At 40.5% G+C, this 16,112-nt stretch overlaps 1 protein-coding gene across 1 annotated transcript in view; it reads left to right on the forward strand.

The window, feature by feature from the left end:
* LOC123516403 (4'-phosphopantetheine phosphatase-like) overlaps positions 1-16,112 on the forward strand; it is a 504,510-nt gene that overhangs the window by 367,059 nt on the left and 121,339 nt on the right. Inside the window, exon 11 of the mRNA XM_045275659.1 lies at positions 9,048-9,240. Coding sequence (XP_045131594.1) covers positions 9,048-9,240 — 193 coding nt within the window. The remainder of the gene's footprint in view (positions 1-9,047; positions 9,241-16,112) is intronic.

Here is a 16,112-nt window from a genome sequence, read left to right on the forward strand (position 1 = left end):
ATATTACACTAGTTAGTGATACCGGTCTGTAATTTAAAGGTTCTTCCTTCCTTCCACTCTTATATATGGGAACCACCTCAGCTCTTTTCCATTCTACTGGTACTGTTCCATTTTCTATTGAGCATTTTATGATGTTGTATATAGGACTTGCTAGTTCTTCCCTACATTCTTTCAGTATTCTGCCTGAGACTTCATCTGGTCCCATTGCCTTGTCTTCATCCAGTTCCTTCATTAATTCTTTTATTTCAAGCTTGATTACTTTAATCTCTTTCATATAGACTGTCTCTCTTTTACCCTGTGGCCTTTCAAATTTAGATTCCTTAGTAAAGACCTCCTGGAATTTATTATTTAATAGTTCTGCCATAGTTTTTGTGTGTGTGTGTGTATTTACCTAATTGTATTTACCTAATTGTAACATACGGGAAAAGAGCTATGCTCGTGTTGTCCCGTCTCCATATCTATTAATGTCCAGCTTTTTCTTAAAATCATGAATATTCCTTGTGTTGACCACTTCCACGTCTAAACTATTCCATGCTTCCACCCTTCTATGAGGGAAGCTATATTTTTTCACATCTCTCCTATAAGTGGCCATTTTTAGTTTTTTTCCATGCCCTCTCGACATTCTTTCATTCCACATACACAGATCTTCCCTATCCATTTTTTCCATGCCAATCATCACTCTGTATATTGCTATCAGGTCTCCCCTTTCTCTTCTGTTTTCCAGGGTCGGAAGTTGCATTCTTTTCAGTCTGTCTTCATAAGTCAAATCTCTTAAGTCAGGCACCATTTTTGTTGCAGCCCTCTGTACTTTCTCTAGTTTCCTTATGTGTTTCTTTAAGTTCGGAGCCCACTGTATTGTTGCATATTCAAGCCTCGGTCTTATCATTGCAGTAATTATTTTCTTCATCATTTCTTCATCTAAATATCTGAACGCCACTCTTATGTTCCTCAATAAGTTCAATACTTCTCCAATTATTTTGTTTATATGTCTCTCTGGCGATAGGTCATTGGTAATTGTCACCCCAAGGTCTTTTTCTTCATGACTGGTTTTATGTCTTCATTTCCTATCTTGTATATACTCCTGATTCTTCTTTCACTCTTGCCAAACTCTATTTTCTTGCATTTTGTCGTGTTGAACTCCATTTGCCATGTACAGCTCCATTTCCATATTCTGTCCAAGTCTTCCTGGAGTAGTTCGCAATCTTTGTCACATCTCACTTTTCTTAACAATTTTGCATCGTCTGCAAATAGGCTCACATAACTGGACACCCCATCCACCATGTCATTTATGTAGACCGCGAACATTACTGGTGCCAACACTGATCCCTGTGGAACTCCACTCTCCACCAATCCCCATTCTGATGGTCTGTCCTTAATTATTGTTCTCATTTCTCTTCCTACCAAAAAGTCTTCCATCCATTTTAGTAAACTGCCATGCACTCCTCCTACCATTTCAAGTTTCCAGATCAGTCTCCGGTGTGGTACCTTATCAAAGTGTGTGTGTGTGTGTGTGTGTGTGTATTTACCTAATTGTATTTACCTAATTGTAACATACGGGAAAAGAGCTATGCTCGTGTTGTCCCGTCTCCATATCTACTAATGTCCAGCTTTTTCTTAAAATCATGAATATTCCTTGCGTTGACCACTTCCACGTCTAAACTATTCCATGCTTCCACCCTTCTATGAGGAAGCTATATTTTTCACATCTCTCCTATAAGTGGCCATTTTAGTTTTTCCCATGCCCTCTCAACATTCTTTCATTCCACATACACAGATCTTCCCTATCCATTTTTCCATGCCAATCATCACTCTGTATATTGCTATCAGGTCTCCCTTTCTCTTCTGTTTTCCAGGGTCGGAAGTTGCATTCTGTTCAGTCTGTCTTCATAAGTCAAATCTTTTAAGTCAGGCACCATTTTTGTTGCAGCCCTCTGTACTTTCTCTAGTTTCCTTATGTGTTTCTTTAAGTTCGGAGCCCACTGTATTGTTGCATATTCAAGCCTTGGTCTTATCATTGCAGTAATTATTTTCTTCATCATTTCTTCATCTAAATATCTGAACGCCACTCTTATGTTCCTCAATAAGTTCAATACTTCTCCAATTATTTTGTTTATATGTCTCTCTGGCGATAGGTCATTGGTAATTGTCACCCCAAGGTCTTTTTCTTCATGACTGGTTTTATGTCTTCATTTCCTATCTTGTACATACTCCTGATTCTTCTTTCACTCTTGCCAAACTCTAATTTCTTGCATTTTGTCGTGTTGAACTCCATTTGCCATGTACAGCTCCATTTCCATATTCTGTCCAAGTCTTCCTGGAGTAGTTCGCAATCTTTGTCACATCTCACTTTTCTTAACAATTTTGCATCGTCTGCAAATAGGCTCACATAACTGGACACCCCATCCACCATGTCATTTATGTAGACCGCGAACATTACTGGTGCCAACACTGATCCCTGTGGAACTCCACTCTCCACCAAGCCCCATTCTGATGGTCTGTCCTTAATTATTGTTCTCATTTCTCTTCCTACCAAAAGTCTTCCATCCATTTTAGTAAACTGCCATGCACTCCTCCTACCATTTCAAGTTTCCAGATCAGTCTCCGGTGTGGTACCTTATCAAAGGCCTTTTTTAAATCCAGATATATTCCATCAGCCCAACCATCTCTTTCCTGTATTACATCTATCACCCTCGAATAGTAACATATCAGGTTTGTCGTGCATGAACGCCCTTTTCTAAAACCAAATTGACACTCACAAAGTATGTCATTTTCTCCAAGAAGTCTGTCCATCTATTCTTCACCACCCTCTCACACATCTTAGCTACCACACTTGTAAGTGACACTGGTCTATAGTTCAATGGGTCTCTCTTGTTACCTGATTTATAAATTGGGACAATGTTAGCTCTTTTCCAGTCTTGGGGCACTACACCTTCCCTTAATGAGGCATCAATTACTTCACAAACTTTTTCTGCAAGTTGCTTCCTGCATTCTCTTAAAATCCATCCTGATATCCCATCAGGTCCCACAGCTTTTCTCACTTCTAAACTCCCCATCATATTCTTGATCTCCTCCACAGTTACTTGAAACTCCTTCATAATCCCTTTCTGTTCCATTACCAGTGGTTTGTCAAAAGCAGTCTCCTTTGTGAATACCTTCCGAAAGCATCCATTCATAGCCTCTGCCATTTCCTGGGATCCTCACTGCATACTCCATTTACTTCTAAACTTTCAATACTTTCTCTATTTTTGATGTTGTTGTTCACATGTCTGTAAAAAGCCTTGGTTGGTCTTTACATTTATCAATTATATCCTTTTCTTGTTTCTTTCTTTCTTCTCTTCTAATCAACACATATTCATTTCTTGCTCTTTTGTAACTTTCCACTGCTTAATCCGTCTTTTCCTTCTCCACCTCTTCCATGCATCCTCTTTTCTTGTTCTAGCCTTTTCACATCTATCGTTAAACCAGTCCTGCTTTCCAACTTCTCTATGTTGTCTTATTGGTACAAATTTTTCTCACCTTCTTTGTATATTTTTATAAATTCCTTCCACTTTTCATTTGCTCCTTAGCACTCTTGAATTTCATCCAATTTGTCTCTTGAAAGAATTTCTTTAGGTTTCCAAAATCTGTCTTGGCATAATTCCATCTTCCCACTTTATATTCTTCATTTCTTCTAGATTTCTCTTCATCTATCACCTTGAACTCCAAAACTGCATGATCACTCTTTGCTAAAGGGCACTCCACCCTCATCTCCTCAATGACCATTGGCTCTGTACTAAAGACCAAGTCCAGTCTTGACGATGCTCCCTCTCCTCCAAACCTAGTATCTTCTTTGACCCACTGAGTTAACACATTTTCCATTGCCAGTGTCAATAGTGTATTTCACCATGTTGTCTCTGATCCATCCTTCCATTGACCAGTCCTCCCAACACACCTCTTTACAATTAAAATCTCCCATCATTATAGTTCGTTCACACCCACCCAACATTTCTTCCAGACATGTTCCTGTATCACTTATCATTTCTTCATATTCCTGTACTGACCATGCATTTGTCTTAGGTGGTACGTACACCACTATGTAGTGCCTCTTTTTTCCTTCATTAGTTTCTGCTCTGATCTTTAGCACTTCTGCCTTTCCCATACCTTCTTTCACTTGATCCACCTTTATATCTTTTTTAACCAGCAACATCACTTCTCCTCCCATCTTACCTACTCTATTTCTTTTCCAAACATTATATTTCCCTTCTCCAACCATCATCAGGTCTTCTCCCTCTCTCAGTTTTGTTTCAGTAAGACCCACAATATCTGGGTTCTTGTCCCTCAAGTAATCGTTGAGTTCTAAAATCCCCGATATCACTCCATTTATGTTGGAATACATTACATTCCGCTCATACGTAAGTTTCTTTAGTCCTTTCTTGCTGTACTTTTCTGGGTTATGAACCACTTCCTCAGTTTCATATGTGTGTGTGTGTGTTTTCACGAATGTTACAAGGCGGGACGCATGTAACTTATCTTTCGAGAGGGAGAGGGAGAGGAGGAAAGGGAGATGGGGAGGGAGGAAGGAGAGAGAGAGAGAGAGAGAGAGAGAGAGAGAGAGAGAGAGAGAGAGAGAGAGAGAGAGAGAGATGGGAACAGTCTATGCCAGTGAGTAATTTTAGACACAAGGCAGAACGCATGTAGCTTATCTTTAGTGATTGGTGGAGACAAGGATGGTGGGAGGAGCACTAGGATTTCAAGGACAGCATACGGCGTGTGTAGTTGGTATCCAACACACTATACGGGACAACTGAACTGAAGAAAGTTCAGAAAATAAATATGATGTCTATGTAGGCGTCACTGTATTTGCCACTGGGCTTCATGACGCCCACATAGGCGTCACCGTATTGAAGTGGTTAAGAGGGAGGTATCGAGGCATTTGCTCCCCTACTTTGGCTGACGGTTTTTGCACTTTTGACACTTTTTAGAGAGCCAGCACTCAAGTGGGCTTTTTTTCTTTTTTTTTCTTAATCTTTCTTATTTTTCCCTTGGCTCACCCTCTTCCTATGTACGCATTGCTCGTGGGGAATATGTGAGGAAGTTTATGAACGTTGCTGTGAGAGTTGGTCTCTGTCTCCCAGATCATTATCAGAATCACTTACTGGAGTCTTCACTTTCTTCTGTCTCAATAAAATAATCACTGTCTTCATTTTCATCACTATCTTCAATGTCATTACTGAGTAACACTGACATAACATCACTCGGAGTACCGTTTCCTCCCTCTGGGTCATGGGGGTTGCCAGATGTTGCCTCAAAATGGGAAAAGATGCCAGATACCTCCACTTGCCCTGGAACAATAGTAAGGGGGAAAGATTCAAATGTTTAGCGTGGAAAAATCATGATTCCCGGAACGATATCCACCTCCCCGCACGCGTTGCTACAATCGTCTCGAAACGATCACCGTACGTTAAGGGTTAATCTTCATTATTGGTTCCTTTCCCATTAAATAGTTTCATACTGGTCTTCTCTTACTCTTTCCTAGTTCCATTGTGTGATATTTCTTGGCTTTAAACTCCAATTTCCACTTCCTGCTCCACTCATAGATCTTGTTTAAATCTTCCTGCAACAACAGACAGTCCTCTCTGGTTTTGATAACTCTTAACAACTTTGCATCATCAGCGAATGAATTTATATAACTGTTTATCCCAGTGTGAATGTCATTTACATAAACTTGAAACATAATGGGGGCTAACACTGACCCTTGTGGCACTCCGCTAGTTACTTTACCCCAAGATGAGTATGTATCTCTGATCACAGTTCTCATTTCCCTATCCTTCAAATAATCTCTTGTCCATTCGAACAAGGTTCTTCGCAGTCCTCCTATGTTCTCTACTTTCCAAAGTAGCCTTCCGTGAGGGACTGTATCAAAAGCCTTTTCAACCCTTAATGTACAGTGATAGTTTTGAGATGATTGTAGCGTTGCGTGCGGAGAGGCAGGGAGTTATGATTTTTCCCCGCCAAACTTTTGAATCTCTCCCCCTCACTATTGGTCCTGAGGCAAGTGGAGGTATCTGGCAACTTCTCTCACTCGCCTCCTCGAACCTTGAGACATATGTTCCTGACACAATAGGTCATCTTTTCGTATTTTGAGATGACATCTGGCAACTCCCATCACCCGGAGGGAGGAAACGGTACTCTGAGTGATGTTATGTCAGTGTTACTCGGTAGTGACATTGAGGACAGTGATGGAAATGAAGACAGAAGAAAGTGAAGACTCCAGTAGTGATTCTGATAGTGATCTGGGAGACAGAGACCAACCCTCACAGCGACATTCATAAACCTCCTCACATACTCCCCATGAGCAATGTGCTGGTTTGTCACCCATGGTTACCTCTACAGGACTGTGCTTGTCAGCCAAGTCATGTGAATCCCATTGCTAATAAGAGTTGCCAGATTCCAATTATTATAGAAATCCACAATACTTGTAATATGTGGTTTCTTTTTCTTTTCCTGTTTTGCACATCATTTCATATATCAGAGTTTGCATTTTCATGGCATGAAAGTGCAAAAGTTCCTACTTTTACATCAAATTCAAATGCCTGAAAGGAGAGAGAGAGAGAGAGAGAGAGAGAGCATGTGCGCTGTGTTATCAGAGCTTGGGGGGTATTTCTTAGCGGTGGGTTCTGCCACGGGTTTGGTGAGAATTTTTTTATATGCAATAACTTTGCTCTCAGAGGTCATAACATGTTGAAAACTACATCATTGTACTCAGAATAACGCAGAGAAATATGCCTTTATAAGGAAAAAAATCTTTTACCATTTGTTTTTCTCCACTGTAACAGATAAAAAGTAAATCAGCTTCCCATACTTTAAGGGTTAATATGTCTACCCATCCGTCTCATGTTTTCAAGTCCTGCAATAACTCTCAAGTAGAAGCTTGATAAGTTTCATACACATGACCACCCTCTCCTCAACCCAAATTGTGTGTTCGATATGACTTGCTCCTCTTCTAGAAATTTAACCCATTTTTCTTTGATAATTATTTCACATGACTTCCCTACGGTACTTGTAAGTGACACTGGTCTGTAGTTTAGTGGTTCAATTGTCTTTCCTCCTTTAAAATATCAGTATTATGTTGGCTCTCTTCCATTCTAGTGGAACTTTCCCATCATTTATTAAACTTGTAATTATTTCCCAAATTGGATCCAGTAATCGCTCTTTTCATTCTTTTAACACCCAGCCTGATACACCATCTGGCCCCATTGCGTTTCTGACTTCCAACTTATCCAGTAATCTTCCAATATCCTCTTTGTGCACTGCAATCTCCTGTAATCCTTGGCAATCCAATGTCCTATTAGGTTCTGTGAAATCATCTTCTGCAGTGAATACCATTTTGAAGCTCTCATTCATTATTTCACACATTTCCTTCTCTGTTTGGTATGTCTTCCCTTCTTTAATTATTTTTTCAATTGTTTCCTTATTCTTTGTTTTGACATTTATAAACTTGTAGAAAAGTTTAGGTTCATCTTTGCTTTTATCCACTACATCCTTCTCAAACTTTCTTTCTTCCTCTCTCCATACTCTAATATATTCATTTCTGGCATCTTTGTACTACCGTCTGTTATTGTCATTTCCCTGCTTTAAGAGTTTCTTCCACGCTTTATCTTTTGCCTTTTTTGCTTGTATGCATCTAGCATTTTACCAAGCATGAATTTTTTTCTGAACTTTATAAATAGGAACAAACTTTTTTACTCCTTCATTGTATTCCTGTAAGAATATGTCATATTTCTCTTATACAGGCTTTCTGCACAAAATATTACTCCACTCAATATCAGCAAAATATATCCTTAATTTTTCAAAATCCGCTCTTGCATAACTTAATCTCTCTCTTTAATCATCCTCCTGCATTTGCATCTCTGATGTTACATGATCACTTTTCCCCATTGGACTAAGGTATTGTATGATTGGAGGGGGCTCTTATTTCTTTGTGAAAATTATGTCAAGCAATGATGGTTCTTCTTCCCCCCTGTACCTTGTTGACTTCTCCACCCACTGGTCCATTGTATTAACCATAGTCAACTGTAACACTTTCTCACTCCACTGCCCAGCATTATCCATTACTTCCATCTCTCTCCAGTTTATTTTTTTTTACAGTTAAAGTCTCCAGCTAAGAGTATTCTTCTATCTCTTACCATGTTATTTAGGCACTTTATCATCTCTCTTTTTATATTTTTGTGTTCTTCTGATCCCCATGTCTTTGGTGGAACATATGGAACTATAATTTTTTTTTTCTTCAAATCTTCTGTTCTGATCGTTACTTGCATTACTTCCACTTTGTCCTCACCATATTGCACATCCTCCACACATATATTAACATGAATCATTATTAGCACTCCTCCCTCTTTATCCTTCCTGTCCCTCCTCCAGGTATTATATCCCTCCTCTTCAAAGTTGACATGGATCTCTTTTCTCAGTTTTATTTCAATGATGCACATTACATCCGGCTTTTCAAATCATCTCGAACTTCCAATATGCTTGATGACAACCCATTTATGTTAGTATAAGTCACTCTTAATTTATTGCCTCCTCCACGACCTCCTCTTTTTTCCATAGGTACCACTTCTTTAGTCTCATATCAAGAAATTCTTCTTCTCTATCTCTGTTCTTTTCTCATTTTTTTTTCCTTAGCCTCACTTCTTAGCACTTTCTCCTTTTCCCTCTCCTCAAAGTTCATATCTCTTTTTATCCATATTTCCTTATGTTCAACATCATCGGCCAGCTTCCCTTTTCTAGCCATAATTTCCTCTGTGTGTATGTGTGTGTGTTTTCGTTAGTATACTATGAACTAATGCAAAGACATATGACAATGAAACCATGCTACTTCAGTTACCATACCTACCACACCTAACAAAAAAGGATATTGTTTTAGACTATCCTATTTTGGAATTTTTTTCTTGTTTTTGTGTCCTTGGCTGTAACCTTTCCTTCATAAAAGAAAAAAGATACATTATATAATTCTGTGATACGTATGTAATTAGATGTTAGGTAATATTAAACTGAGCTTGCATTTTCAGATGGAAAATGAATATGCTTTGAAGTTGTTGAAAGACCATCTGCTAATGGTGGATAAACTGGAATACAATGAACGGCAAGAGGTATTGGTGAGGGGATTTCTTGCTGGCAATGTGTTTGACTGGGGAGCCAAGGAAGTTGTGAACCTAATGGAGCGTGGCTTGAGTTTCACTGAAGCTGGAGATAAACTTCAAAGTAAGCCCTCGTGTAATCTTTAATACCTTATTTACATAATTATTTGAATCTGAAGAAAATGCTGTTTCATGGCAAAAAGGCTCAATAAATGTTGGATTCTGTTTTACAGTGCTCCACTCCATTGCCAAGAACAATTTGAAGGAAATATGTTAATGGTAAAAGATAATGACCTTGAATTTGTTGATAAACATGTTTGCGATTAGAAAAATCTTTAATGTATAATGTACACAATTTCTTTCCATACTGTGGATTTTTCATTTGTGAAATTCATGTAACTACAGCTATACAAATGTTTCACAATTTACCAAACACAAGTTTAGATTCATATATCCATGGATTTTTTAAATTAATGATAGTAAATTTTTTCTTAGTTACGAAGTAGAGTATGGCCTTAAGAGTAATAACATTAATATAATGTTGTTATGAGCAGAACCAACTTCTATAAGAAAAAGAAGTGAGAGAGGATAGAAAATACAGGTGCTTTCCATATCATAGTGTAGTGCTAGTACATGCCTGTAGCCTAGCACAAAGTTATATTAAAAGTCAACACACCAAGAAGGTATCATCCATTATTCAGTTTTGTCCTTTTTTTTTTTTTTTTTTTTTTCATTGAAAGACACGTTAGCCTGCCTCAGAGTGGAACAAAGCTACTGTAAAGTAGTATTGTCCCATTTCTTATAGGCAACCTATTAAAATTTTATCAAATTATCCTTTTTTTTTTAGTTAAAGGAGGTGGGCAACCAGGTGAAGGTTGGCTGCGTCCCCATTCCCTATTCTCCCTCCTTGTTTTGTCGATCTTAGCATGCACGGAGCTCAGAGAGATAGCGAGAATGGTTGGCATCTTTTTCATTTCCCAAGAAGATATTTTGCAAGATGGACACAGGGTTCAATTAAAGGACCCAGTTGAGTAACATATATATATATATATATATATATATATATATATATATATATATATATATATATATATATATATATATATATATATATATATATATATATATATATATATATATATATATATATATATATATATATATTATATATATATATATATATATATATATATATATATATATATATATATATATATATATATATATATATATATATATATATATATATATATATATATATATATATAGATTTTAAAATTAATAACTTTTTTTGTGAATATACTTACCCATTTGTAATTACATATGCCTATATGCCATTACTTCCACACTCAGCACAGAAAATCACCCAGCACCTCTATATAGAGATCGTGCCTACAAAAGTTCCACATTATCTCGGTGCACATGCGCGCCGGGAACCACCAGCCCAGCTGGCCAACCATACCTCAGATCCTTTCTGCCAAAATTGACAGAAGCACAGAGGGGAGGGAGGAAGGAAGCTTCTTACTATATAATTAATAAAGTACATGAGACTTACCTTGGTCAGTTGAAGTGTGCTTGTAATTTTACGAGGCAAGTCACCTCTGCTGGAGGGGAGCTTTCACATGAGATACGCTTTGCCACGTCGCACAGTCAGACTTTGAAGTAAACAACCACCCACATGATAGAGAATTAAAAGTACTAGGCGTCATCAAAACCCAATAAGCAGGGAGGGAGCAGTGGGCATGTGAAAGCTCCCCTCCAGCAGAGGTGACTTGCCTTGTAAAATTACAAGCACACTTCAACTGACCAAGGTAAGTCTCATGTACTTTATTAATTTTACTTCACCAAGTCACCTTCTGCAGAGTTGAGCTTTCCCATGAGGCTTTGAAGCCATGTGGGTGTTGTGTTCCGATAATGAATAGATGTAGAAGGAAAAAAAAAAAAAAAAAAAAAAAAAATATATATATATATATATATATATATATATATATATATATATATATATATATATATATATATATATATATATATATATATAAAATATATATATACAAGTCCAACCATGAACAGAGTTTTAATGAAAGAAAAGTCACACACAGAACATACACATGAAGGCCATGTGACCAACAGGACCACAGAGAAACACAAACAAGAAAATGGACAGGTAGGACATACCACAGACCTATTAATGCTGCCTGGTAACAGAAGATCCCTTGAAATGCAAGGCTAAGACACATGTCACCAACCCCTGCCTACTGAAGGACCGCATCCTGAAATAGATCAGAATTCATTATAATGAGCTTATCATAAAACTTTGCAAACGTGGCAGCCCTAGCCCAACCAGCTTTTTGCATGATGCATGTCAGGGGCACTGCCATAGCCTTGGCTTTTGATGCCGCAGCTGGCCGTACACTACCCGCCTTGAAGACATTGGTGTCCACACCAGACATACTAAGCATTGACTTGACCAAACGGGCAATAGTGTCCTTAGATACAGCAGTGTGTGGTTTATGAAAACTGAGAAACAATTTGGAAGCACTATGCTTATCACCATGCCTAAATTCCTTTGTCCTTGCTATGTACTCTAACAATGTTTGACAAACACACAATCTATCATCCTGAGGATAGGCCTGAAATGTCAGCCTGGCAATATTAAAGTTAGGTCTACATTGCTTAACAGTTCCCCCTAGCGAAATGAAAATATGATCCTCATTAACATCCATACCCTGAAGCATTAACAAATGTAATGTTTGGACTCTGGCCGCTTGAGTGATCGCCATCAACATGACAAGCTTTAGGGTGAGGTCTTTCAATGATAAGTCCCGCAAAGGGTGCATAGATCGAAGCTTTTGCAAGACTGGCTTTACATCCCATGTCGCTGTGTACCTAGGTGTGGGTGGTCTGAGGTTGAAGACCCCTTTCATGAATCTACAAATCAGAGGATGATTTCCTTCCCTGCAGCCATCAATTACAGTTCCTAATGAAGAAATAGGCCCCCTTGCAGTGTTCACGCTGTCATATCCCACATTCGATGAAACGTCTCGGTCAAGAAGTTAATGACGTAATGGGCAGAGGGACTAAGGGATTGATGCCCGTCGAGAACAAAACTGTTGCCACCTAGCGACATGCGGGCGGTATTGTTTAGCCGTGCTCGCTTCCATGACGCAAGCAAGATGTCCGTGCCTGCCGCAGAAACACCTTGTTCTCGGAAGACCTCCCGGATATTAAGCATGCCATGAGCTGAGTGTGTCGCATGACCGGATGTGCCCCGACTTGAGATGGATGTGTCAGGATATCGGCCCTGCTCGGAAGGAGCCCTGGGGTAATCTATCAACAGCCCTAGAAGAGCTCCCATCCAGGGTTGAGATGGCCAAATGGGCACCACTATCCAGCCCCTGGCCTGTTCTGCACGGATCTTCTGGAGGCACCTAGCAATTAGAGAGAATGGGGAAAAAGATAAGAGAGATCAAACTGTGCCCAGTTGAAAGTAAATGCATAAAAAAATGTTGCCTCTGGATCTGGTTTCCAGGAACAGAACGTAGCCACTTGCTTATTTAGTCTGGATGCAAATAAGTGAATAGAAGGGGCACCAAAAACCAAAGAAATTCTATGAAAAACATCAACATCAAGTTGCCACTCATGCCGATCATTAAAGGTACGAGAGGCACAATCCGCTACAATACTCGCACTGCATGGAATGTGTGAGCAAATAACCCATGCCTGATTCTTCACACACCAGTCCCAAATCAAAGTGGCAAGATAGTTACACATAAGTGATTTTGTACCACCCATCTCATTCACATAGTTAACAGCAGTAGTATTGTCACAAAACACTTTAACATTTTTCCCACAGAGCTCACCAGCGAATGCTTGAAGAGTAAATAGAATAGCCTTGAGTTCTAAAGCATTAATATGCAGCAATTTTTCCTCGGAGGACCAACTGCCCCCCGCAGTCATGTGGTGGAATTGGCCACCCCAACCTGTATTGGAAGCATCTGTAAATAATTGAACGTCAGCAGCTGCCCGGAGAATCTTCCTATACTGTACAGACACGTTATTAAGCCACCAGTCAAGATCCAATTTCATGTCCTCCGTAATCTCCATAAATTGATCAAAGTCACCATGGGCATGACGCAATGCTGCAATTTTAGCTGCCTCCAATTTCCAGTAGTGAAGTTTCCCAAACTCAACAGCAGAGGTAGCCGCTACCATCAGTCCCGTGACCCGTGCCACCTCCCGGATTTTTGCCTTACTCTTACACCTAATTGCCTGACAACTATTGAGTATGGTAACCACCCTGCGCTCTGGTAAGGAAATAGTCATAGTCTCTGTGTCAAGGATGTTGCCCAAGTATTCAATTCGCTTAGAGGGGACCAAGACTGACTTTTCTGCATTAATAATGAAGCCCAACAGACTCAGTGCAGCAAGAGTGTCCTTTATGACAGCGAGCCAACCCTGCTGAGAACTGTTGCAAATGAGAGAATCATCAATATAGCTAGTAATGGTAACACCCCTTTCTCTCAAAGCTGCAAAAACAGGTTTCATTAATTTTGTGAAAAGCCTAGGGCCCTCAGCAATACCATTAGGCAGGCATGTAAACTGATAAACTTTACCTTGCCAAGTGAAACACAAAAAATGTTGATGCTCATCTGCAATCCTGACAAAATAATAGGCATGCCTAAGGTCATTGGAAGCCAAAAAATCCCCTTCATTAATGAGCCGGATAGCCTGCTCAAAATTTTCCATTTTAAAATGTATGTATGGTATGTGTTTGTTCAGTTTTTCCAAATTGAGCACCATTCTATGTTCACCATTTTTCTTTTGTCTCAAAAATATAGGTGAAATAACCTGGCCCTCCATGCGCTGTGTAACTCTAATAACCTTAAGTTGAAGGAGCCTGTCAATTTCTGCAGAAATGATACCTGTCTCAGTGGCATTGAATTTATACTCTAAATTACCCGCAAATAAATGGTCAATGTCCTCCACCTTAATATTGAGGTGACAACCGGCAACAATATCTAGAATGGCCGGGTCACTGGTAATTTTCCGCCATTCATGAATAAAGTAGCTAAGCCTGCCAGCTTCAAAATCCTTACTAACCTCTACTGCAGCCGGGCCTGTGTTGGCCCGGCTCCTGCTTTTTGGAACGGAGTCCTGGCGTGTGTTGTAGGCCCGTGGAGCACCTCTCGTCCCATACCGCGGCTGACCATAAGGCTGGAACCTGCTGGAGAAACCTCGATGCGAAGCCGAGCCCCAGTAGCCTCTGGTCCTGGTCCCCGTGAAAGACCACGGAGAGGAGAACTTCTTGGGAGTGATCTTGCTCTTCAGTTTCTCGGATTCTTCAATCTGTTTTGCAGATTGGGACACATCATCCCCAAAGAGGAAGCGAGTCACAGGCACCTTGCTGGAACAGAGGTGTGCGTACTTGTGGTTAATTTCGCGTTTCATGGTGAAACGCCGCGCCATGTTGTTCTTACAAGTAGCATTTCCCAGCAATGCTAATGCTCCATTCAGCATGTCCACTTCCCGAGCGACCTCGGGCAGCTCAGTGTCTTGGGCAACCTTGTCCAGTGCCAGAAGGGACTTGGTGACAATTGTTGCCGTGCGCAGCACATCCTTACTCACATCCTGCAAGCAATGATCCGTCTTCTTGGCATCACCCCTAAGCGCTTCCAAGATCTCCGGATTGCAATCCACCGCAGCAAGTGCATGGCAATTCTTGGGACGCTTAGTAACGTCATCATCGCAGAGAAGCTTGCAATCTTCAGTACGTAAGCCGTAGGTAAACAGGAAGTTTACCATGTCAGCAACCTGTTGGTCAATGTCAGCTGACACTGTATCCTGAGGCCCAGATATCTTGGCGTTGTGCATTAACACACTGTCACCAAGGTTCTGCTCCAAAAGAGCACTAGTGTCACAGGTCAGATCAGAAAAACCAGAGAAACTGTGAGCAGGTGAACCACCGTACCGCGTACCTTGAGAAGTACTCGCTCCCACATTCACTCCACCCAGCCTGGGGGCCGGCGGCTGACGGTCCTTTTTTAACTTGTCCACCTCACCCTGTAACTCCGTCAAAGCTGTTAGAATCACGTCCCAAGGGGCTACATCCTGTAAGGTGTGCAGGTGTGGCGAAGCGGGGGTGTTGTCAACAGCTGCAGGTCCATGCATCCCACCTCCCGGTGACCGGTGACCGGTGAGCCTCCCGCAAACTTTCACAATTTCCAGGCCGAGGGGAGGTGCAGGCTGCAGCCCCTCCCTGAACGAGACTGTGGGCGTTCCTGCTGCTCCTGTAATCCGAGGGGGAACCCAAGGAAGGGCCAGCTGACTCCTCACCAGAGGAAGACATGTCCGCCACTCTGCGAGACAACAACACAACCGTAAGCCCGGTATAACTGCCACAATGAGATTATATCGCCACTTAAAAGGCTCTACCCGCTCCAAGGATTGGATAACGGGTAGAAGGCACTGTCCTCGTGTGATGAGCGACGTGGCCTTACCTGAAAAGTGGAGAAACACCAAACCAATGTTCACTGCAACGAACGTCTGCCCAGCACGACGGCGCACAAGCTACTGACTGTGCAATGTGGCAAAGTGTATCTCATGGGAAAGCTCAACTCCGCAGAAGGTGACTTGGTGAAGTAAAATTACATATGGGTAAGTATATTCACAAAAATTTTTTTTACTTTAAAAAACTATTTTGTTGCTACATATACTAATTACCCATATGTAATTACATATGCCAGATTCCCAAGTATAGGTGGGAGGGTGTAACAGAACACTGAAAATGGAAGACACGATCTCACAAATTGCCAAAACCCCGAAAACGGAAAAATAATGTATCCATAAATCTTAAGAAAAAAATTTCCAGATAAAGTGGAAGCTGTAGCATTTGGGTAAAGTTGACAAGTTCTAGCCACCAGCATGGCCCATGACACACCTCCAAGGGAAAACCAGAATGAAACTAAACCAGCACCACTGAACAACCCTCAGTGCTGA

This window comes from Portunus trituberculatus, chromosome 41 (genome assembly GCF_017591435.1).
Source record: "Portunus trituberculatus isolate SZX2019 chromosome 41, ASM1759143v1, whole genome shotgun sequence".
Lineage (NCBI taxonomy): Eukaryota > Metazoa > Arthropoda > Malacostraca > Decapoda > Portunidae > Portunus > Portunus trituberculatus.